The sequence below is a fragment of the Macrobrachium nipponense genome, chromosome 23, assembly GCF_015104395.2.
Source record: "Macrobrachium nipponense isolate FS-2020 chromosome 23, ASM1510439v2, whole genome shotgun sequence".
Taxonomy (NCBI): Eukaryota; Metazoa; Arthropoda; class Malacostraca; order Decapoda; family Palaemonidae; genus Macrobrachium; species Macrobrachium nipponense.
In genome coordinates, this window is record NC_061090.1 from 7,319,106 (window position 1) to 7,342,442 (window position 23,337).

General features: G+C 41.7%; 1 protein-coding gene across 1 annotated transcript in view; it reads left to right on the forward strand.

The window, feature by feature from the left end:
• The window catches only part of LOC135198503 (uncharacterized), a 143,641-nt gene that overhangs the window by 114,992 nt on the left and 5,312 nt on the right, over positions 1-23,337 (forward strand). The window contains exons 8-10 of the mRNA XM_064226125.1: positions 11,406-11,582; positions 11,991-12,158; positions 12,436-12,564. Coding sequence (XP_064082195.1) covers positions 11,406-11,582; positions 11,991-12,158; positions 12,436-12,564 — 474 coding nt within the window. The remainder of the gene's footprint in view (positions 1-11,405; positions 11,583-11,990; positions 12,159-12,435; positions 12,565-23,337) is intronic.

Sequence of the window (23,337 nt, forward strand, 5' to 3'; positions counted from 1 at the left end):
TCTTCTTCCGCTGTACGATCTCTTCTTGGATGGGTTCATGACTCGTCGTAATCATGGGGACGAGTCGGACACCCTTCCAACAGATGACGAAGACAGCGCCCTTCCGCCGCCACTCTGTCTCTCCTCTTGCCAGGTGTTGCGGATGACTAGCGAACCTCTTGAGGACATTCGGGGCCCCACGCACCAACCGAAGGGTACCACTGACGTGAACACCTGCTTCATACAGTTCCTGGGCCAGGGATACCGAGTTATAATAATTATCCATAAACAGGTGATATCCCTGGTTACAGAAACGTCCCACAAGGTTGAATACAGTGTCACGCAGCGTGGAGAATACCCCGGTATACACTGAAAAGTCCACAACGTATCCAGTGTTGGCCTCGGTAATGAGAAAGAATTTCACACCATATTTCTTTGGCTTCTTGGGTTATACACTTTTATACTAAGACGTCCTTTGTAAGGCATCATCCCCTCATCCAAAGACAGGTTCTTTCCAGGAATCACGAGATTACTACACCGCTCACGGATATAATCCAACACTGTACGCACTAAAATGAGGCGATCACTGTTATTCCGGGGTATGGCCCTTCGGTTGCAGGCGTTGAAGTACCTGTCCATCGCCAGGAAATTATCACGGGACATAACGCCAGGCACATTTGGCATACATAAAAAATAACTTCTCTTCCATATTGCCTGACGTCGATAGCAGGTGTCAAACCAAAATAAATGTGGAGCCCCAAAAAATGTGCCATGTCAATGAGGTTGCAACCCCGCCAGTAATACGACAAGGTCGTCTTCAGCTCATACCGGCAGTACCGAGCGTAGTTCCACCGTCTCGTGTACCAGGTATTCCAGCAATTCCCGCGTCAGGAAAAGCTGGATGAATCCCAAAACAGTCAGGGGTATTGGTACGGTCATCCCAGGGGTTGCCGTGAAGGGTGCATGTTAGGAGGGGTGGGTCCTCCGTCCACCCCTCGTCACTCTCCGACGACCGACCTTCACCTTGGCTGGCACGACGAGCCGACCTTCTACGTGCCCGTGCGCGCGCACGCGCACGGGTGCGGGCACGATGCACACTACCCCCCCCCGTTGGCCCATCACCCCTCACTTAGGCCCTCACTTTCTGTATCGTCCTCTGCGATAAAACTTGAGCCCGTATCCCCACCCTCCCCCTCCCCCTCCCTCTCAGATTCCCCCTCGTATGCACTGAATTCGAGCTCACTTTCGGGATGTGAGCCTCGAAACGGACATTGGGGGCAAATATTCATCCTCACTTTCATCGGGACTGATGTCCTCATCACTCGATGACCATCCGCCATCAAAATGAGGACTTGCGACATGTTCCCGATCAAGCTCCGAAAGATATTCGTCTATGTCCCTTGGTTGGAGGCCTCCCAAATGCCTACGAATGCCCCTAAGGACGCCCACATGCTTCCTAGGGGTAACCAAAGGCATACATGTTTTTCCCGAAACACTTTCAGACACACGTGGCCGCACAGAACGGCCTTGAGGCGCGGGGTCATGCTGGGTGCTTGGCCCCTCGCCAGCATCCATGTCCAAAACTCGCCTTACACGATCCCTTCCGACGGGTAAAACGCGCCTTTCACGGTTCACACGTCGTTGAGACATATCTAGGAATGTCTTGTAGCAATACAAATGCTCAAAGTCTCGCACAAGTCCAGAAAAACACGCTTTTCACGAAAGATCGCTCTCGGATGGTGCGCTACTGATGCTGGCTGGAGCGAGAAGAAGGGATATCGCGCATGCGCACCTGGGTCACGCTTCAAAACAAAACAAGGCCTTGATCCGTGGACTCCCAGCATTCCCCAAGGCGCGTGATTCAAAAGTTTTAGGCTGGTAGGCCTATAAGTATTTTTCCGCGAATTTTAAAAAAACTTTTGTATGTCGACGTAAAATACGTCCAGTCGGCACCCGACAGACAATTTATCTCGACGTAAAATACGTCCAGTCGGCGTTTAAGGGTTAAGTTGTGTTAGTAATTTTCAAGCATTTTGTTATTAAATCATCATTTTTATTTGTGTAATAAATTTAAATTTATTGACCAATACTCCTATAATGCAGTCTTTTCATAAGTAATATACTATTTGCATGATTATCCTAAATAAAACTGAGTTTGGTCAGCCATGGTGGGCGAGGGGGGAGTAAGTAACAGTAGGAGAAGGTAATAAAGGGTACAATAGGCGAAAATGTTTGGACAACACTGTTCTAAGCAATGCACACTTAAACATGAATGTAAAGGTCCATATTACACATTTAACAGAATGCTTTAAATCTTGTAATGAATTTCATTTTGCTGCAGTATTATGCAATAAGTTGGCTATTTTTCATTACTAAATAATGCCTCTGTTTTCACATTATTGTTAGCAAAATCATCTGCAGAAGAATATATAAAAAGTATATCATCAGAAATTTATAACCTTACATATGGCTCAAGAAATAGTATGCCAGCTCCCCATTTCAAAAAGAAATTCCTTGCTAAAGTAATTCTGGCTTGTCTTTCAATTAGACACTCATTTGACGTATAGATATTTGATGAACATCCTGGATGACTAGGTCCTTGATGCAGAATGTGCTGTGCTAACTAGAACACTTTTTCTGTGAATGTTAGAATTTAAAAAATGAGTGAACTACAGCTATGACTGTTATGGAAATTTGTCCAAACCTGCAACTTTCTTAGCTTATTTAGTTTTGTATACTATTTCATGAATGAATAGTATATTTATGATAAAAAATTTTTTCTTTACTAATTACAGTACCGTACTGTAATATTAATGTGTAAATACAGCAAAATACAGTAATCAAAGTGTATTTTTGTCTTTAGTTTATGCTCTGAGAATCAGCTGATGATGCTTATTACCAAAAGAATTATTTAGAAAAATAATTTAGTTGCTATAAGAAACTAATTAATTAATGGAATTATTATATTTACACATGTAACTTACCAAGTAATTACCTGTAGCTGAAAGTTTATTACTTCGGCAGTCAAATCTTACAAATTTTGTGGTGGTGCCACCATCACTAGTGTAGGTGTATAGGACCTGCCCACTTTTGGGACTGATAGGTACAAAACTGCAGAGAGAACCAATTCATTTGCTGCTAACTAACATCGGTGGTTTTGGCGGTCATTTTTCGTCATCGTTGAGATTAATTGCAGTATTCTTTGGTGACGTACTTGCTTATTTTGTGGTTTATTTACATAGTTAACACTCAATTATGTCAGATTCTAGCTCCTCAAGCATTAAATATTGCTCCAAATGATGTAGAACTAGATTGACGAAATTTTCTTATGATTCACACACCAAATGTATTAAGTGTAGGGGCCAGGCTTGTTCTAAGGATTTATTGTGTCCAGACTGTGTAGATTGGGAAGAGTCTAAATGGAAAACCTTGAAATCTCATTTAGATAAGTTAGCTACGGATAGGATGAGGAAGGCGGCTTTTAGAACAGAAAGTAAGGCTGCTGTAGAGGGTTCTCTTTCAGTAGTTGAGGATTTTTTTACTCCTCCTCAACCTCCTATTACTTCCTTTATCGTTAGCCTTCCTACTTCTTTACTAGTGACTCCTGTTTCAGGCTCCTGTGATTCCAAACCCGACACCATTGCCAGCCTCTATGTTAAATTTGAGGAAAAAATTTGACATTCTTGCTAAGGCGAGCATATTTTAGGCAATTCTTTCAGGTCTTTTGTGGAGAGCAGTGAAGTGCATTGAGAAGTGATGGTGTTTAGTTTTGGGAAAGCCTGAGGGAACTGGTTACCCAGAGTACTCACCAGTCATTTTGATAGGGTATCACTGGTTGTTTTTTATGGTGTAGGTGTGGTTGTTGGTTTTTATCTGATTCCATGATTCCCACCTCCATAAGAGTGGAATCAGCTACAGGCAATTATTTGGTAAGTTACACATGTTAAAATGGAATTTTTATAATAAGATTAGATTTAACACATACTTACCAAGTAATTACATGATTATAGCCCTTCCCTCCTCCCCACATGTGGACATGGCAGGCCAAATGAATAGGTTCTCTCTGCAGTTTTGTACCTATCAGTCCCAAAAGTGGGCGGGTCCTATACACCTATACTAGCGATGGTGGCACAGGAGCACCTAGTATTTCTTGAACATTCAGCCACTTCTGAGTACCCAGTAGTACTTGAACACCTATTGACGCCAGTTCTGCCTTCGTTTGTTTCTCATTATTCAGCTCTGTACATCTTCGACTTACGGCACCAGCCATGGTGGACCCAGTTCTGGCTCCCATTCAGCAGTGTTTGGATGACATTTTGTGTTTTCTTAAACCCCTCCTGTTTTTATCGATGCAGAGGCTTCTTTTTCACCTGTATTGTCAGCTGAAGAAGAGGATCAAGATTCAGGAGAGGTTTATCCTCCATTTGTGTATGCAGCTCTGCTACATTTCTTTTTGAGTAGTTTTTTAAAGTTCTTCAAACCAGCAGCACCGTCTTCTCCAGCCTCTGCATTCCAGATGAGCAGTTTGTCTTTGGATTTGGCCTGGAGTGAATAGATTGCTGGTTAGCAGGCAAGAGGGAACAAGGGAAGCCCGCTTTTTGTTACCCCCTTTCTTGCTTATTGAACAGAAGACATTCTTTTTATGCCACTGAAGAAGCTCCCTCTCTGAGTACATCTACCTCTGCCCAGGACTTATAGAGTCATCTCCCATGTTTGCTTTTTGCGGCTGCCAGGGTTGTTTTATTCAGCTGAGCTCAACCACTTACTAATGATCGTGTTCAAAGTTTTTGATGTAATTAGTTTTTTGGATTATGCAGTACTGCCCTAGTTCAGAAGATACAGAATCATCCTTCAGCGTCTGCAGATCTCTCTTCGGACTTATTCGCTGTACTTTCCTGCATTTACAGGGTGATTCGAGACTGTTCCCAGGAATTTGCCTCAATATTTGCGATGGGGATTTTGAAGAAACATGAGCTTTTGTGCTCTTTTACCTTGAAAGGGGTGACTTCAGCTCAGAAGTTTGTGCTTCTGTTCTCCCCCTTAGTATGTGACTTCCTTTTTCCACAAGCAATGGTGAGTGGACTAGCATTTGAGTTGCAGCAGAAGTTAACTCAAGACTTACTTTCTCAGTCTTCTAAATGCTCGAGGGTCATTCAGCACCAATTCTTTTTAGCCTGTACAATGTTTGCCCTTTCGAGGAGGCAGACAAAGGTTCCAATCTAGGCCAAGCCAAGAGTGGCCGCCTGCTGTAATTTCATTATTGTATTTACAGAGTATAGATTAAGAGTTCTTATGAAAATACATGTAAAACTTGTAAAGAGATTGTACTTTACCGCAAGTTGTGGTGTAGTTTTGTGTTTTCTTTACTTATGTAAAGTGGCAATGCCTGTTGTGTGGAAGAAAGATACTGTTTTATTGTGTCTGTGTTTAGTTGTGAAAAAAATTGTTATGTTATTTCGTGTGTTAGATTGCAAGTATATGGGTAATAGCACTTAAGCATTGGTCTTTGGTTGTTTGTTGATTTGATAGTTAGTTGAACAACTAAACCTGCCTTCAAGAAGTGAGAATGGTATGTATTCCCTGTACAACAGTAGTTGCCAGGCTCCTTCATTTTTGGGAGTAGTGGAACAGAAGAGGGGCAGAGCAATGGGTGGTAGAAGTGCTTCAAGAACAGTTATTCTATTCCCTTTGAAGAAGATCTGCCGTTAGTCAAGAAACCCGTCACCTTGATGGCTTACCCTCCGATTTAAGCTGGGGAGCTCTGCTGGGGGACATGAAAGTCTCAGGAGAATGGTCATAAGAACAAAAGTATTGGCACATAAATGTGAAAGAGCTGAAAGCAATCCATCGGGGATTGCAAGCCTTTGCCTTGGAAGCCCAAGACAAGGTAGTAGCTGTACAATTGGACAGCATGACTGCCCTTTAGTACATCAGCAAGCAAGGAGGAACTCATTCCTTCTCCCTTTGCAAGGCAGTAAAAGATCTTCTGCTTTGGGTGAAGAAAAACCAGACAAGGATTGTGAGACCAGGTCTGTACAAGGCAAACTGAATGTTTTAGCAGATCAGTTAAGTGGCCAGAGTTAGTTTATCTCTATGGAGGGGACTTTGGATCCACTGGTCAGCCTAGACCTTTGGAGAGTGTGGGGAAGGCCAACTCTGGACTTGTTTACAACCTCCAAAAATCACTGTCTTCCTCTCCACTGTTCACCAGTACCAGATCCATCAGCATGGGCAATGAATGCAATGCTGCTGGATTGGTCAGACAAAGAGCTGTATGCCTTCCCTCCCTTCCAGATGATAAGGGAGGTTATAAACACGTTCCAATCCCACAAGAATGCCTCAGTGATTTTTATAGCCCTGTTTTGGCCATTGAGGGAATGGTTCCCAGACCTGATAAGGTTCTTAGTTGATTTTCCAAGATTATTCCCTCAAAATCCAAGCTTTTCAGACAACCACATCTCAGGAGATTCCATCAAGAGTTGTCTATGCCAGCTCTGGTAGGATTCAAACTATCAAGAAACTCCTCAGAACTAAAGGATTTTCAAGGGCGGCTTCAGAGGCTATTTCAAAATGCAGATGTCGGTCATCTGTTAATGTTTATCAAAACAAGTGGACTATTTTCTGCACTTGTTGCAAAAGAAATCACATCTCTTCTAAAATGTCTGTGACGGAGATTGCTGATTTTTTTTTAATTATATCTGAGGACCTCAAGAGGCGTGTCCTCTTCTACTATTAAGGGCTACAGGGTGATATTAAGCTCAGTCTTCAGGCATAGAGGTGTAGACCTTTCTTCAAATCAAGATTTATCAGATCTTATTAGATTTTTTGACACTAGTAAATGCAAGGACGTATAGCAAGTATCATGGAACTTGGACGTAGTCCTCAAATGGCTCTCCAATCCTCTATTCGAACTGCTGGCATCTGCTTCCTTAAGGAATTTGACCAGGAAGACTCTCTTCCTAGTAACTTTAGCCACAGCCAAGAGAGTAAGCTAGATTCAGGCTCTCGATAAGAGTTGGGTTCTCGATCCAGGAAGCTTTATGTTCCTTACACTCTGGGTTTTCTTGCGAAGAACGAGAATCTGACTAAACCTTGGCCTCATTCTTTTGCTATTAAGAACCTGACTCAAATGGTAGGCACAGAAGATGAGGAAAGGTCTCTGCCCAGTGAGGCACTCAAGTTGTACTTTACCAAGACTGACAGTACTATAAGGGTTATGTCCAATAACTTATGGTGTTAGGTGAGGAATCTTTCTTGACCCATGACAAAGAATGCTCTTTTGTTCTTTCTTTGAGACCTCATTTGTGAGGCGAATTCCCAAGTGAGAGAAGAGACTCTGCTTATTCTGAAAGTTAGAGCTCACGAGATTAGGGCTGTAGCAACGTTCCTCCCCTTATCTTTGCGATACATTATTTGCGTGAAGTTGATACTGTTTTTAATAATTGCAGTACCTTGGGTCTTTTGTTAATGGTTGGCATGGTGTTGTGGGAAGAGGTATAGGAAGCATTCCTTCCTCCTTACTCTTCACCTTGAAACTTGGTGTTGGTTATTAGGGGAGTCTGGCGGTACTTTGTACTGGATACCCACCAGTTTTGTGTTTAATTGGGTGATGGTGTTTTTAATATTTTGTTGGTAACAACATTGTTTTCTGGTGAATGTGTAGTGGTACTGCACCCAGGGCAGGGGCAATCTCTATGCCTTAATAATGCTTGGAAAAGGTCCTATGCTATAAGGTTCCTGCTTATGTAGCAGGTGACCCTTGGCTATACAGCCACACCTCTATGAGTTAAGATGAACTTTGCCAGAGGCAGTATTTTCCTGCAACGGCAACTTTATTTCAATGCCAGCAACTGTCTCTACTCTACTCTTTATTACCAAAACCTTAAGGTATTTAGAATAAAGTATAGGGCTTGAAACTTGTGGCTTGACCTCGGACCAGAAATGTTTTTGGGTTTTCAGGATTAAAATTTGATAGCTTTTCGTCACCTGTCAGTTTCTTTGTAAAGCTCATTGAGGATGAAACGAGCGACTACGCTATCAAAAAACAGGAATTGATGTAGGAAAAATCTATTTTTGGTAGTTGTTGTTGAGTCCTCAAAACCCTCCCACTTCCCTGATGAAAAGACATGGAATTTGGGTAAGGGATCATCCTGCATTGACCAACAGGTAGTAATGGCTTTTAGTCTCTTACTGGGGCGTATGTAAACAATATGGAATGGTCACTTCCCCTTCTTGCAGGTTTGACAAGGAAAACTGGGTTCAGCTTTGCTGAGGATAAGGGAAAATGCCCTCTTATTTTTTAGTCCATTTATACTCCATTACGTGTTAATAATGCTTATCAATATGACACAATACTTGGCTACAAGACCAGATAAAAGAGAATTCTTTGATATTAGTCTGGTTGCCATGGAGATCTGGTAGGCCATGGAGGGTAACTTCTTGAGGTCTCAACATCGACTACCCAAAATAGGTTATTCCTCCGTTAGAACCTGTTTTTTTAAAGATGTATGAGAATGAGAAACAGATTTTTGTTCATGAATATGTATAGCAAAACCAGTCAATCAAATTTCCAGACTCTCACAGTACTTACCTAATTGTTCTTAAAGGAGAAAAAGTGGAAATTGAATCAGTAATATGCTCTGGGAAACAAGTAGAGCTGTTAAGAGCATTGCAGTAGGACATTAAAAAGTCAGTTACTGGTTAACAGTGAGGATACAGAGGGTGCATGTATAGTGGAATTTTCTTTCTTATTCTTCTGACAGAGAGAAAGTACTTGAGATACTTGGGATATTTAGGACAGGAATAATAGGCACATACTGTATAGTATATGATTATATTTGTGTTATGATGGAATAACTATAATTTTTGTAATCAAGCCCTTAATTATGTATTTTGCCATATTTAAACATTGTAATTAACCCTCTTACGCCGAAGCCCTAAAAATCAAAACACCTCCTGTATGCCGGCGCCGGTTTGGAGTGAGCGTGGAACCGGAAAAAATAATTTTTTCAAAAAATCACAGCGCGCTTAGTTTTGAAGATTAAGAGTTCATTTTTGGCTCATTTTTTTTTCATTGCCTGAAGTTTAGTATGCAATCATCAGAAATGAAAAATAATATCATTATCATATGTAAATAATGCGATATATGGTAGCGAAAAAAAAAATTCATAGATAATTGTATTCAAATCACGCTGTGCAAAAAACGGTCAAAGCTAACGAGTTACTTTTTTTTCGTTGTATTGTACACTAAATTGCAATCCTTTTGATATATAATACATAGTAAAACAATAAAAGCAACACCGGAAAAATATTATCACAAAATGATGTACGAATTCGTAACGAGCGGTCGTAAAAAAATGTTATTTTCAAAAATTCACCGTAATTCTAAATAATGTTCTAGAGACTTCCAATTTGTTTCAAAATTAAGACAAATGATTGAATATTACGATACTGTAAGAGTTTTAGATTAGAATTGCAGATTTCGACCATTTCGGACGAGTTAAATTTGACCGAATGTCGAAATTTTAATATATATATTTTTTTATATGGACATATTTCAAAGATGGAAAAAGCTACAACCTTCAATTATTTTTTATTGTATTTTTCATGAATTTGCGCACATTTTGATATATGAAACTTTATAAAAAGGCTAATATGAAAAGGAGCAAATATTAGGATAATGCCATGTACGTATTTCGGAGACTTGCGGCCGCGAATCGGCGCTCGGAGTGAAGGTAAATATATTTTTCAAAAATTCACCATAAATCACAATATTGTTTTAGAGACTTCAAATTTGTTTCAAAATGAAGAAAAATTACAGAATATTACTAGGCGTAAGAGTTTTAGCTTACAATTGCGTTTTTCAACTATTTCGGTAGAGTCAAATTTGACTGAACGTGATTTTTTTTCTATTTATCGTGATTTATATGCAAATATTTCGAAAAAAGAGAAAAGCTACAACCTTCAATCATTTTTAGTTGTATTCTACATGAAATTACGCACATTTTCATATATAAAACTTTATGTAACAGCTAATTTTAAATGGTGCAAACATTTCGACAATCGCACAAAAAAATTCTGATTTTTTCGGAAGTTACCGCGCGAACGTAATGTTTTTTTTTTTTTCATAAATTCACCATAAATCGAAATATTGTGCTAGAGACTTCCAAGTCGTTGCAAAATGAAGGCAAATGATTGAATATTACTAGAATATAAGAGTTTTAGCTTACAATTGCGTTTTTCGACCATTTCGGTAGTCAAAGTTGACCGAAAGTTGAAATTTTTGCACTTAACGTTATTTATATGAAAATATTTCAAAACTGATAAAAGCTACAACCATGGGTTGTTTTTTGTTGTATTGTGCATGAAATTGCGCACATTTCCATATATAAAACTTTATGTAACGGCAAATTTAAAAGGGTGCAAACATTAGGACAATCGCACGAAAAAATTTATCGGAAGAGTTATCGCACGAACGTAAGGAAAAAGTTTTTTCATAAATTCACCATAAATCGAAATATTGTGCTAGAGACGTCCAATTTGTTGCAAAATGAAGGCAAATGATTGAATATTACTATAATGTAAGAGTTTTAGCTTACAATTGCGTTTCTCGACCATTTCTGTAGAGTCAAAGTTGACCGAAGGTTGAAATTTTTGCACTTATCGTTATTTATATGAAAATATTTCAAAACTGATAAAAGCTACAATCATGAGTATTTTTTAGTTGTATTGTGCATGAAATTGCGCACATTTTCATATATAATACTTCATGTAAAGGATAATTTAAAATGGTGCAATAATTATGTCAAAGTGACGAAATAATTTCCGAGATGTGTCACTGATACTTTTTAGTGCGATAAGAAAGAAATTCGCGCTTGCGCGCCTGCGTAGCGATTGTAAACAAAACAACGCCTTGATCCGTGAACTCCCAGCATCCCCCAAGGCGCGTGATACAAAAGTTTTCGGCTGGTAGGCCTATAAGTATTTTTCAGCGAATTTTTAAAAAAACTTTTTTGAGCCGACGTATGATACGTCCAATCGGCATACGGGAGACATTTTGACTCGACGTTTAATACGTCCAATCGGCGTAAGAGGGTTAATCAGATATTTTATTCCCTGTAGGGAATTAATACCATCTGCACCTTACACAGTGCACACTAAACATTTCTTAAGGTTCTTTGCAGCGTTCCTGTGGCCCCTACCTGCAACCCCTGTAATTCATTTTACTGTTCCTTCGTTCTATTTTACTTTCCACCCTCTAATAACAATTGTTTCCTAGTATAGCTGCAAGGTTTTCCTCCTGTGCACCTTTCAGACCTTTCTACTCTCAATTTCTCTTTGCGTTGGATGACCTCATAGGTTCCAGTGCTTGGTCTCTTGACTTAAATGTCAATTGCATTTATAATTTTTATTTTTATTTTGTACAGGAAACAAATGAGCACTGCCCTGCAGAATGTACTTGTGTTGTTGAGGGTTACAACTATGGTAGGAATGGGCATCGAATTAAAAATCCTATCATAAATATATACTGTGATAATTCTGGTCTGACAGCTTTACCAGACATTCCACCACATTCAACTAGGGCTAGTTTTGCTCAAAATAATGTAAGTAATTGCCATTTGCTTCTTGTATATTTTTGTTAAATTCTGTAATTGAATACCTGCAATACTGCAATAGGAACACTTTTAATATGAATATAGAAACAGAAGAGTTGAATGCTTAATTACATATTTTAGAAGCTGACATTAGGTTAGCTGAATTGGGTTGTGGAAGATCATATTTTGAATTTTTTGTTTTTACATGGTTCTAGAGTTTCATTGTATCACTGGGTCATTATGAAAGTTAAATGGTAATGTAATGTCCATGAAGGGCAACTTTGGTGTCATTATTGAAGTTCAGAAAATTGTTTCAAATCTTTAAAAAGCTAAAAAAATACAAGGTTTTATCTCCATTTTGTTTATTTTGTAAGTTCTTTAATAAGCTGTCTTACAATGTTTTTTTTTTTGTTTTAGATAACCGATATAACCAAGTTATTTACAAATGAGAATTATCGTACAATCTCTTCAGTTCGGCTACAGCACAATCGGATCTCGTACTTAGACAGTGATCTTTTCCTTAACTTTTTGAATGGTCGCTCTCATGACTTCCATATCAATTTGAGCTACAACAATTTCAGCACAGTAAGTTAGCTACATTTATCTACCCTAATAAGAATTTGTACTTATTAAACTTCAGTGTACGTATTCCATTTGTAAGAATAATTAAGCAGTCCCATTTAGAGTTGCCTGTACTAATGTAATTATTTTGATTGCACTGCACTTCTGTATAGCTGTCATCATTTAGTAGCTTTATACAATTCAGTTGTATTTGAAACTTATGTTGTTAACTTTATGATATACTTTAGGAATAGTTTTGCTATGTTCTTCTCATATTGCTCTGGTGTTTTTTTATTTTCAGCTTTCAGCTAGACAGCTCCTTAGTTTGTACAAAGATGTTGAGGGTACAAACTCTTATTACAAACCCTTAATTGATCTCCAGTTCAATCCTTGGGATTGTAGCGACTGTAGTTTTCTGCCAGATTTTCAGGTAAATTAGTATGATATTGTGGGATTTAGTCATTGAAATTTCTGTTATTAACACTCTTTTTGTAGAAATTTATATGGCTTCAGTTTAAAGGCATAATTGGTTTGAGATATATTCATTATACTTAGTATCAGAATTTTTTTTTAATATTTATATAGCAGCAGGTTGCTTTATGAATTATATTTGAACTGTAAGCAAAAAAATGTAGTCTCCTGAAATGTATTCAAGTTCTTTCTGCAAGAATTTGCTTAATGAAATATACTGTGAAATGCATTGTACAGTCAAACCTCAGATTTTGCATGCCCCTGGTTTTCGTACGATTCGCTTTTCGTAGACTTTTTCAGACAAAATTTTGACTCGTGTCTCATACATATCCTTGGATTTCATACACCGGGAAACAAACAATAACCTTTCGCCCTCCCTCTCCCTTCCTCTCTGTCTTCTATGCACTACAGAGTTTTCCATAAGGTAAGATTGATGTTAAATGTTTATGTATCCATTTCTTTAATCATTTATATTCATTTCTCATTGTTTTCTGTATATAACACTGTTTATTTTTTGGTGTCTGAATACATTAATTGGATTTACAGCACATATTCCTCATGGGATTTAATGTTTTGGATTTTGTACGTTTTGGACTTTTGTGAGATGATCCGGAACAGATTACGAATAAAAATTTGAGGTTTGATTGTACTATACAATTAGAATATCTTACTATACTATAATAGGCGTTATGTCTGTCCGTCCATTTGTCATTCAATCACGGCTTAACGGCTGGTCCAATGAGCATGAAACTTGGCAGGGTTATAGTGGGGACCCCTAAGATGGTGTGGCGGGATCACAAGCTAAAAACAAGCGTGCAAGACCCCCCACATAAATTCAATCAATCTGGCTTCCAAACTCACCCTCAGCCACACTTTCCTCTTCACGCTGCAGAAAAAATATAGGACAATTGACTCATCTACACAGAACAAAAAATGCAAACACATGTACTCACCCCAACTCCGAATACTCAGGGCTATGCTATGCTGTTCGCTGGACGAGGTCGCTGAGACACTAACAACCGCTGCAAACCAACACACAACCAACAACAAAGAACTATAACCACACAACTTAACAATATGACAACAACCAAGAACCTCAAACCCACAACACAACAACAACACGACAGGCAACCAAGGACCACAACTCAACAACACAACAAACAAAGACTACAACCACAACTCAACTACACAACAACACAACAAACAAACTAGGCCTACAACCACAACAACAACCAGTGACTACAGCCACAACAACAGCAACAATACCAGGAAACCACAACAGCTTACCAACAACCCCACTCCACAACACCAAACCAACAACCCCAGAAGCCCACGCCCAACCACTCATAAAAACACCAAACCACAACAGCTCATAAAAACACCAAACCACAACCTTGAACTATAACAACTCACAACTCAATAGAAACTCACAACTCAATAGAAACTCACAAGCTCAACAACCTCCCAACACACAAGCACAACAACCTTCAAACACACAGCACAAATAACTCAAATAACTCCCCGAAAACACAACACAACTGACCAACAATACTGCTAAGACCGCTGCCCAAACGTCTGTCCTTCACGATTTCTCATTACAGACTGCCTCCTCAGAACTCTGATCTTAACAACTAACTCCAACTGCACCAGCAGACAACACCCAGAACTCACCAACAGCCAATTTAATCGCTAACCATCCATCCACCAATTACGCCCCCCTTCTCTCTCTCTCTCTCTCTCTCTCTCAAGGACGTTGTCAAATGAAACTCCCATAACTCCTCCATGATGGTTTATAATGGGGTTTCATCTTACCTTCCCCCCCCCTCTCCAAAGGGGGTGTTGGTGAGAAGGGATTCCCTGAAATGGAGCTGGTTCTGCCCGTAGACTTGGTTACTTTATGAATTTAACATACATAATAGTTAAAAAAACACTAGCGTGTCACTCATATGAAGCAGCAGTAAGAATTGGTAAATTGTTAGTATTTACTAATTAGTGGAATCAGTCCGAGAAGAACCTTTATTAGGCTCAGAGGTCTGGATAAACTAATTTGGCATAAAATAATATTTAATAAGGAATTAGTGGAGTGGGGTAGTGGGAGAAAATTGCAAATGGTGATACAAGCAACAGATTTGGCATGAGAAGCCTTATTATCCCTATAAATCAAAATCAACCTCTGGCCTCCTCAATATATGGTTATTTCCAAGATATGTGACACTTCCAAATGGCGGCAAATTTGCTCTATATTTCAAATATTTTCATTCCATAAGCCTACAAAAGTTGCATACTGTCAAGATAATGATTGTGAATTTATATTTTCGGGTTCTTGCTGTCATTAAGAGATAAACCGAGCTCATCTTTCCAATATGGCCACCATATGGCCATCATGTTTTCAAAATGGCTGTAAAAGATATAAATGTATACATATATCTCTTCATAGATACAAATATGTTTTGTGTACCAATTAGTTTTAGCAAGCGCAGCTAAGCACTTGCACCTGCCACAGCATTCCTTCTTACAGCCACACTTATTCAATTCTTGGCAAGATTTTGCTATGCTGGCAAATTTGTCCAATAAGGAAACCAGGCACCATCAATCTGTTGCTATCCCCAGTGTCTTGGACTGGGCAAGACTGGATGACATACTAAAGAGTGCCTCCAAATGTGCCCTTTTTGGAAGGCAGCGCTCTTGCAATGCTCTCTAATTGCAGCCCTTGTAGGGGGAATGCAATCATAAGCTCTGCTTCCTTGCAGAGTGATCAAGTCTAGCCTCATTTACATCTTTACATGAACTGCTTTTGTCGTACTATGAAATCCTCAATGATTTGCAGGTCTTCATCTTCTACAGCTGGTGGTCTTGAACTTAATTTGGTGAAGGTGGGTATGGCAGGCTGAAACACAGTCCATGTTTGCCGTGCAGATATCTTCTTTCCATGAAAGGCAGACACTGTGTCACACCCACTAAATGCATGGAAAAAGGGAAGGGCTGATGCTTTTGGTCCCATGGCTGCTGCAATTTCATGGATAGGTATTCACCTCGTCTTTTCCTCTTCCGAATTTAATCCATAATTTGTCCAAACCAGTTTTTTCCATGCTAGATGCTGCTAACGATGACAACTTCAGTGTCTGAACTACATATGATTGCACTTGAGATATTGCTTTGCAACATATGCAGCATGGAAAAGGACACTAGTATCTGCTTCTTGTGAGTGCAGCCTTGTACATAGGTCAGCAGTGTCCGGTTCAGCTATGCTAAAAAGTGCAGCATCCCCTTTGGTAACAATAATGCATGTTGTATCATCTGCTTGAGATGAAACGATTGTGTCTGCCAAATATGCAAATAGCTCAGGTTTGTTCTGGTCATTCTTTAGGGAGCTGGCCCTGTTGCTGGGAGTTTTTGCAGTGCTAATCACTTTGCGGCAAACTCCTGTTCCTCTTTTTTGTCTTGTTTGTGCTTTCATATTGTCTGCTCTATACACATCAAATACATTGTGTGCTTGTTTGTACTTCTGTATGTGCTTCTGTACCTTGGACAGGACTTCATCTTTTGCACAAGACTGAAATGTAGACCCCTTGGTTGGTCTGAGAGCATTTACAAGAGCTGCACCATCCATTATGATAACATCAGCAGTAGGCTCTGTCATGGATGTCTGGTGCCTAAGTTGTTCTAGTAGAGAGCAGTAGCTGTGACTTGGTGCCTTGGTTGCCTTGACCCATCTGCCCTTCGGTGCCAGTGATGGTGGGCAATTTTGATTTTCATATTGAAAGAATTCATTTAAGTCACTGTCTGGTCTGGCATAATATGAAAAGGTGTGAGAATAGATTACAGTCTTCCTTTATGGTTTGCAGTGACTGTTTGGCCTTTAAAATGTTATTCTTGTGCACTGGCTCATAGAATTTGCTGGGTGTCTTGAGTCTCTCAATAAAGTTTGTGAATTATGTCTGTCCAAGGCTCTCATATATCTCAAGGATTCACTAACTTTGCTGTCTTTAATTTCATGACTGTCTACCACAATCAGTTCCACTGAATCTTCCTCAAAAGGGTTGCCCATTTCTTTGATTACTTTTGTTAGATTCTCAACCATTTCAAGAAACCTTTTCAGCATCACTTCTAGTCTCAAACTCCAGGGTAGAGAAGAAAGGAATGAGTTCCTGTAGCATGTCTTTGACAAATTGAAATTAAACTCCCAGTATGACCTGATGAAAACGAACACTAGAAGTTCTAGCTGAAGCACAAGATTCCAATAGTAGAATTGTGGAGACACTGACTCTCGTTTTCCGATCCAGCTTTCACAACTTAGCTCAATTTCTTCTTCTGCTTCCTGGATATGTGCCACATAGGCAGCTTTGTGCTGCTGATATAAATTGCAAGCTGTCACCTGGTGGGCTAGACATGTCTTCTTCACATGTGAAGCAGAGATAAATAAGGGATTTTGACGAAGGAAAAATCTATTTCTGGGTGATTGGCTCGTGTCGCCCTATGAAAGGATCCTTAATATCATTCTTTCTAGGTAAAATTGATCTAAAATTACCAGAGAAAAACAAAATTAAGAAAATGTCAGTAAAACTGACTCGCTCACTCTTAAAAAGAAGTGTCGGTATGATAATAGGGGCGAGTGGGGAACACTACCACGAGACAATCACCAATTAGAACTTCCAATCAGAATCCCCCCAAGAGAGAGCTGATACCAACGGGCGATGCAGCCGCTACTACTACTACTAGAGGACGCCACGGACAGCAGCGCCCCTAGCGGACATCCTTAATCTAAAAACATCTTGTCCTGCAAGGGGGGGAAAAACCATAAAAGGGGGGGTTTCATAGGGCGACACGAGCCAATCACCCAGAAATAGATTTTTCCTTCGTCAAAATCCCTTTTCTGGGCTCAGCTCGTGTCGGCCTATGAAAGAGTACCAGAGAAACAGACAAGATGTGAAAAAAGGGAACAAATGAAAAGCAGTGTAAAATGATGGATATAATATAAGTAAATCAATTACAGCATACAAATTAAGCACTTAAACTAACTTATACTAAACACAGTAAAAAACAACCAGAACGTTAGTAATCTTAAAGTACTTAAATGGTAATATTAATGGTAATTATAGTAAATTACAGTGATGCATGTAATATAAACAAAAAGGGATTTACTTGAACATATTTACAAAATATACAAACACATTGTGTCCTACCCTAGCATAAAAATAAGGGTAGGTACACTGAAGTCCATCATTAATACAAGTTTGGCAAAATATATACAAACACATTGTGTCCTACCCTAGCATAAAAATAAGGGTAGGTACACTGAAGTACACTATCAGTACAAGTGTGGATGTCCCTAGCAAAAAAATAAGGGACAATCCACTATATGATTCAGCGGCTAAGGCTATGATATTCGAGTAGCCTGGCGATAGGGTGAGGCATGTTGGATGATGTAGGTAGAAAGGAGACCTGGATCTATACCACAACTACTATACAGTATCAGGGGAAACAATGTTTCCCGCTGCTACTGCTGAAAACTTTAAAGATTCCAAGGACTTTAGATAATGGCGTTTAAAGACTGTCGGGGATTTCCATCCAGTATACTTTTTAAGATCCTGAAAGTTCATATGTTGAAAATAATTAATTGAGGTGGCTACTCCCCTGATATCATGTGCTTTTGGAAATGACTCAGGATTGGCTTGTTTAATGAAGTAAAGGATTTGTTGTCTAATACCTTTTACTGACAAAGTACCACCTTTTTCTCTCATGAAGAGAGCACCTGAGGATCTTGAAGAAGTACGAGATAGAAAGGCTCTAAGAGTTGATACTGGGCAGAGAGAAGGATCCTGGGGAAGTGGGATAACCTTCCAAGGGGCCCACCTTGCAAGAGGATCCTCATTTTTGGCTAAAAAGCTACGATCCGGAGCAAGTAGAACTTCTCCTGATGGGAGGAATTCCACATGACCCGCATCCCTGGATAGAGCCGACAGTTCTGAAATTCTAGCTCCTGAGGCTAGGCTTAATAAGAATAATGTTTTCCTCAGGAGCATTATGAATGTACAAGATGAGTTGTCAGTATCTGAAGCTAGTTTGAGGACATCATTTAAGAACCATGAAACTGTAGTAGGCCTTTGGGAAGGTCTAAGTCTAGCACAGGCTCTAGAGATAGACGTGAAATAAGATTCAGTCAGATCTATCTGAAAACCTACTTGAAAGATTTTCTTCAAAGCCGATTTATGAGTGGTAATAGTGCTAGCTGCTAAACCTTTTTCAAACAAGGATCTGAAAAAGGATATAGCCAGATTAACTGTCATGGTTGTAGTGTTCGATTCTTTCAAGAAAGATGCTAATTTTTTAACAGCTGAGTCATATTGTCTAATGGTTGACTCTCTCTTATCTGATTCTAGGAAGAGAATATTCTGTGGATCAATATTAGCATCTTTATTAGCCGCAAACTTCATGAAGTCCATAAAGTTAGGGTCTGGAGAATTCCTGAGGAAGCGAACACAGTCCTCATTTGTACTGATTGTGATAGCTTGGGATTGGGGATCCGTTGAGGTCGGAGACCCAATTCCAGAAGAAGAGGATACCAGTTGCTCTTGGGCCAGTCCGGTGCAATCAGAGCTACTATCCCTTTGAAAGACCTTAGTTTGCTTAGGACTTTCAAGAGAAGATTCACTGGAGGAAAAACATAAATTCTCCTCCACTGATTCCAGTCCAACGACAGGGCGTCCGTGGCATAAGCCAGAGGGTCCAGGTTGGGGGCCACATAGCAAGGGAGCTTGTGGTTCGCTTGTGAGGCGAAGAGATCCACTTGGAGACCTGGGACTCTCAGGCTTACCCACTGGAATGACCCGTCGTCTAGAGACCATTCTGATTCCAGAGGAACTGACCGAGACAGGGCGTCTGCTATCACATTTCTTACTCCTGCCAGGTGAGTGGCAGACAGATGCCATTTGTGTTTGTTTGCTAAGGCAAAGATGGCTATCATGACATGATTGACATGCTTGGACTTGGACCCTCCTCTGTTGATGCAATGAACTACCACTGCACTGTCCAAAACTAGCCTTAGATGAGACTTCTTCGGGGGAAGCAGTCTCTTCAAGGTAAGAAATACTGCCATTGCTTCCAACACGTTTATGTGGAGCTGGCGAAATTGAACTGACCAAGTCCCCTGAACCTGTTTGAACTGAGAGTATCCCCCCCACCCGGACAGGGAGGCGTCCGTGTGAATGGTTAACACTGGAAGGGGATATTGAAGGGGTACTTTCTTGGCTAAGTTCTTTACTTTTGACCAAGGACGGAGTTGATTGCGGAGGATCTGAGGGATTACTGACAACTTGTCTCGATATTTGGTGTTTGCTCTTGATTGCCAAATTCGATTTAAATCTTTCAGCCTTGCCTTCAGGAGGATATCTGTTACCGAAGCAAACTGAAGGGACCCTAGGATTCTCTCCTGGTTTCTCCTTGACGTTTGTTTGCATTTGAGAAATTGCCTGACAGATTTTGCTATTTCCTTCCTTTTGGCCACTGGAATTGACAGATTGTGGGAAGACAAATCCCATTGGATTCCTAGCCACTGAAAACGAGACTCTGGAGTAAGTCTGGATTTCGTTTTGTTTATCTGGAACCCCAGATGTTCCAGAAAGTAAACTACCTTTTTGGTGGCTTTGAGACATTCCTCGACTGTTGGTGCCCAGATCAACCAATCGTCGAGGTATGCTGCTACCATGATTCCCTGAGCTCTCAATTGTTGTACAACCACTTCTGCTATTTTTGTGAATACCCTGGGGGCTACATTCAGACCGAAGGGCATCACTTTGAATGAGAATGTTTGATTTCCTAGCCTGAATCCTAGGAATGGGCGGAAGTGCCTGGCTATAGGGATATGATAGTATGCGTCTGTAAGATCGATGGAGCATGTGACGGCTCCACGCGGAAGTAAGGTCCTTACTTGCGAGAGGGTAAGCATCTTGAACTTGTCGCAACGAATGAAAGAGTTTAGCTTTGACAAGTCTAAGATTACCCTTCTTTTTGTTGAGCCTTTCTTTGGCACGCTGAATAAGCGACCTTGAAATTTTAGATGCTTGACTCTCGCAATAGCTCCTTTCTGAAGGAGTTCTTCCGCGTAATCTGTCAATTCCTCTGATGGAATCTGGTGGAATGATTTGATTGGAGGAGGCTCTTTGATCCAACTCCAACCCAATCCTTTGGACACTATGCTCTGTGCCCAATTGCTGAACCCCCACCTGTGGCGGAAGAGGAACAGCCTCCCTCCTACCTGGGGAGCCTCATTGTTGATGGGCGGGTTGACCACCACGCCCTCCTCTGAACTGCCTGCTCCTTGTTGCCCTTCCTGCGCCACGCTGACGAAAGTAACCTCTCGCCCTACCTCTTGGTTGTTTGTAACCTTGAGCCTCATATGAAGGGTTGAAGGCCGGCGAGATTGCGTAGGAGGTGGACGGCTGTGATTGAGGGGACAACAGGAGGATGGGCTGGTTCTGCTTCGAACTAGCAGGTTGTCCTTGTTGGGTAACTGGAACAGCCTGCACAAATTGCTGCTGTTGCTGGTGTTTCTGATACGGCTGGAACCTCTTACCAGCCTTCTTTTGCTTCTTACCAGCAGTGGGGACAGATTCTTGTTTCCTCTTCGAGGAAATACCCCACCTAGCTCTAAGGCTCTGGTTGAGCCTAGCAGCTTCGTGGTGCACTTCGTTGACAGCGGACTCTGGGAAGAGATCCGCTCCCCACATGCTAGAAGCCAAGAGTCTATTCGGCTCGTGCCTAATAGTACACTCCTGTAGAACATGCTTCCGGCAATTCCTCCTAGCCTGGAAGAAGTCGAAAGCGTCTGTTAGTACCGTCTGGAACTGAGATTTTGCTAAAATCTTGAACAGCGGTTCCGTAGCATAAGAGAGAGCAGCCATTTCCGTGATTATAAGGGAATTGAGGGACCTGCCAAACCTGGTTCGCGCATCAAACTCTGCCTGGATTAGGGAATCCGGCAGCCTTGGTAGCTTCTCGCCGAACTGGTCCATGGCGCAGTCCGGTTTGAGCTTACCAAGCGTGAACGTAGCTGGCAAGTTCTCCCACAATTCCCCGAAAGCCGGGAAGAGCGGAGAAGTAGACTCCGCCTCCCTCAACTGTGGGATGGGCTCATCCTTGAGGACTGCCTGAAGGGACTTCTCCACTAATTTCGTGGCGAACGGAAGAGAAACCTCCTCTTCCGTCGCGAAAATAGTAAAGGGACTCTTGTAGGCCTGGAGTTTAGTGTTCGTACACTCCCAGTCCTCAAGGCAGTGAACCCATTCCCGCTGAGCATGATCTCTACTATATAGGACAGACTCTCTAGAGATCTTGTCTTCCCTAGTCAGAGCCGTTACAGTCAGCCTAGCATAACCGATGAAAGGCTGCGTCAGACCCGGAGGGTAAAACTCGAAGTCCTCAATCCTCCGAGTTCCACACTCCGGGATAGAGATCATCCCATCCTTGAAAGGAGCGTAGGCAGCTACTCTCCATGGGTTCTCCATGGAGAAAGCTGGCAGAGAGTCGTATGGCGGGAGTTGGAGAATGCCAGTGCTTGGCACTGGGGAGACTGGAAGAGGAACCTGAGATAGCCCGGCTACTCGGTCCTCATTCTCCCTAACCCTGTTAGAGAGATCTTGTATCGACTGGCCTGATTGAGACAGAGTGCTCGACAACTGTGCGAACATCTGCTCGAATCTCGTCCCCAGGGCGGAGACTTGCGAGCCAACCAGCTCGCCCACCTGTTGCATCACCACTGCTGAGAAAGCAGAGGGATCAAAGGTGCTAGGCCTGCTCCTCCTACCGGCGTAGCCGGAGTGGAAGCGGTGGAGGCGGGAGAAGGCACTGGCTCGGCGGGAGCGCGAGCCTTCTCCTTAGAAGCCTTGCTTCTAGAGCTCTTTGAGTGAGAAGAGCTCGGCTTCGCTTTCACCGCGTCGGCGTAGGAAGTCGAAGACTTCCTAGCCGAAGAAGACGAAGACGACTTCCTAGAAGTTGTCTTGGCCAGAGTCTTCGGTTCTCTCTGTCCCTTCACCTTTGGGGGTACAGAGAGAGCGGGAGAGCGGGTAGGGATCTCAGATCCCACAAAGCCTTGGAAAGAAGCACTCGAAGAAGGGACAGGAGAAGATCCAGGAGCACCCAAGGAAAGACCTTGGGCGCCCGACACACCTACCTCAACCAACAAATCCTCTACCCCTACCGCCATGGGCTCGATGTTAAGGTCCAGGGCAGCGACGTCCGGGACCGACTCCTGGGAGGCTACGACCCCAAAGGATTGCTGGAGGTCTTGCTGGATGGAGGCTATCAGAGGGGCCGCGGACAAGGGGTCAACGTAACCAGTCGACTTGCCCGCGGGGAAGATCTGGACGGCCAGCTTCTTATCAAGAATGTATGGCTGGCCTTTGGCGGCGTTCTTCCCGAAGCCGCCCACCCACGCTTTCAGGGTAGCGAGGGCGACTTCCCTCACACCAGTAGCCTGAAAGAAAGGCGAGATTAGCTTCTAGTGGCGGAACGGGGTTAACAAACTTATGACTAAGAGTTGTTAGTAAATGATAAGGAAGCCTATAACGGACTTACCCCATCTCCCAGCTGACCGACTAGGTCGTAGCAGATGGCGCAGGCTTCTGGGTGCCAGACGATCATCTCATTGTATGACGTGGCACAGGGGGCGTGAGACCTGCACTCATCGTGTCCGCAGGGGTCGTACAACGTCGCGTTGCACGCTGGGACCTGACAG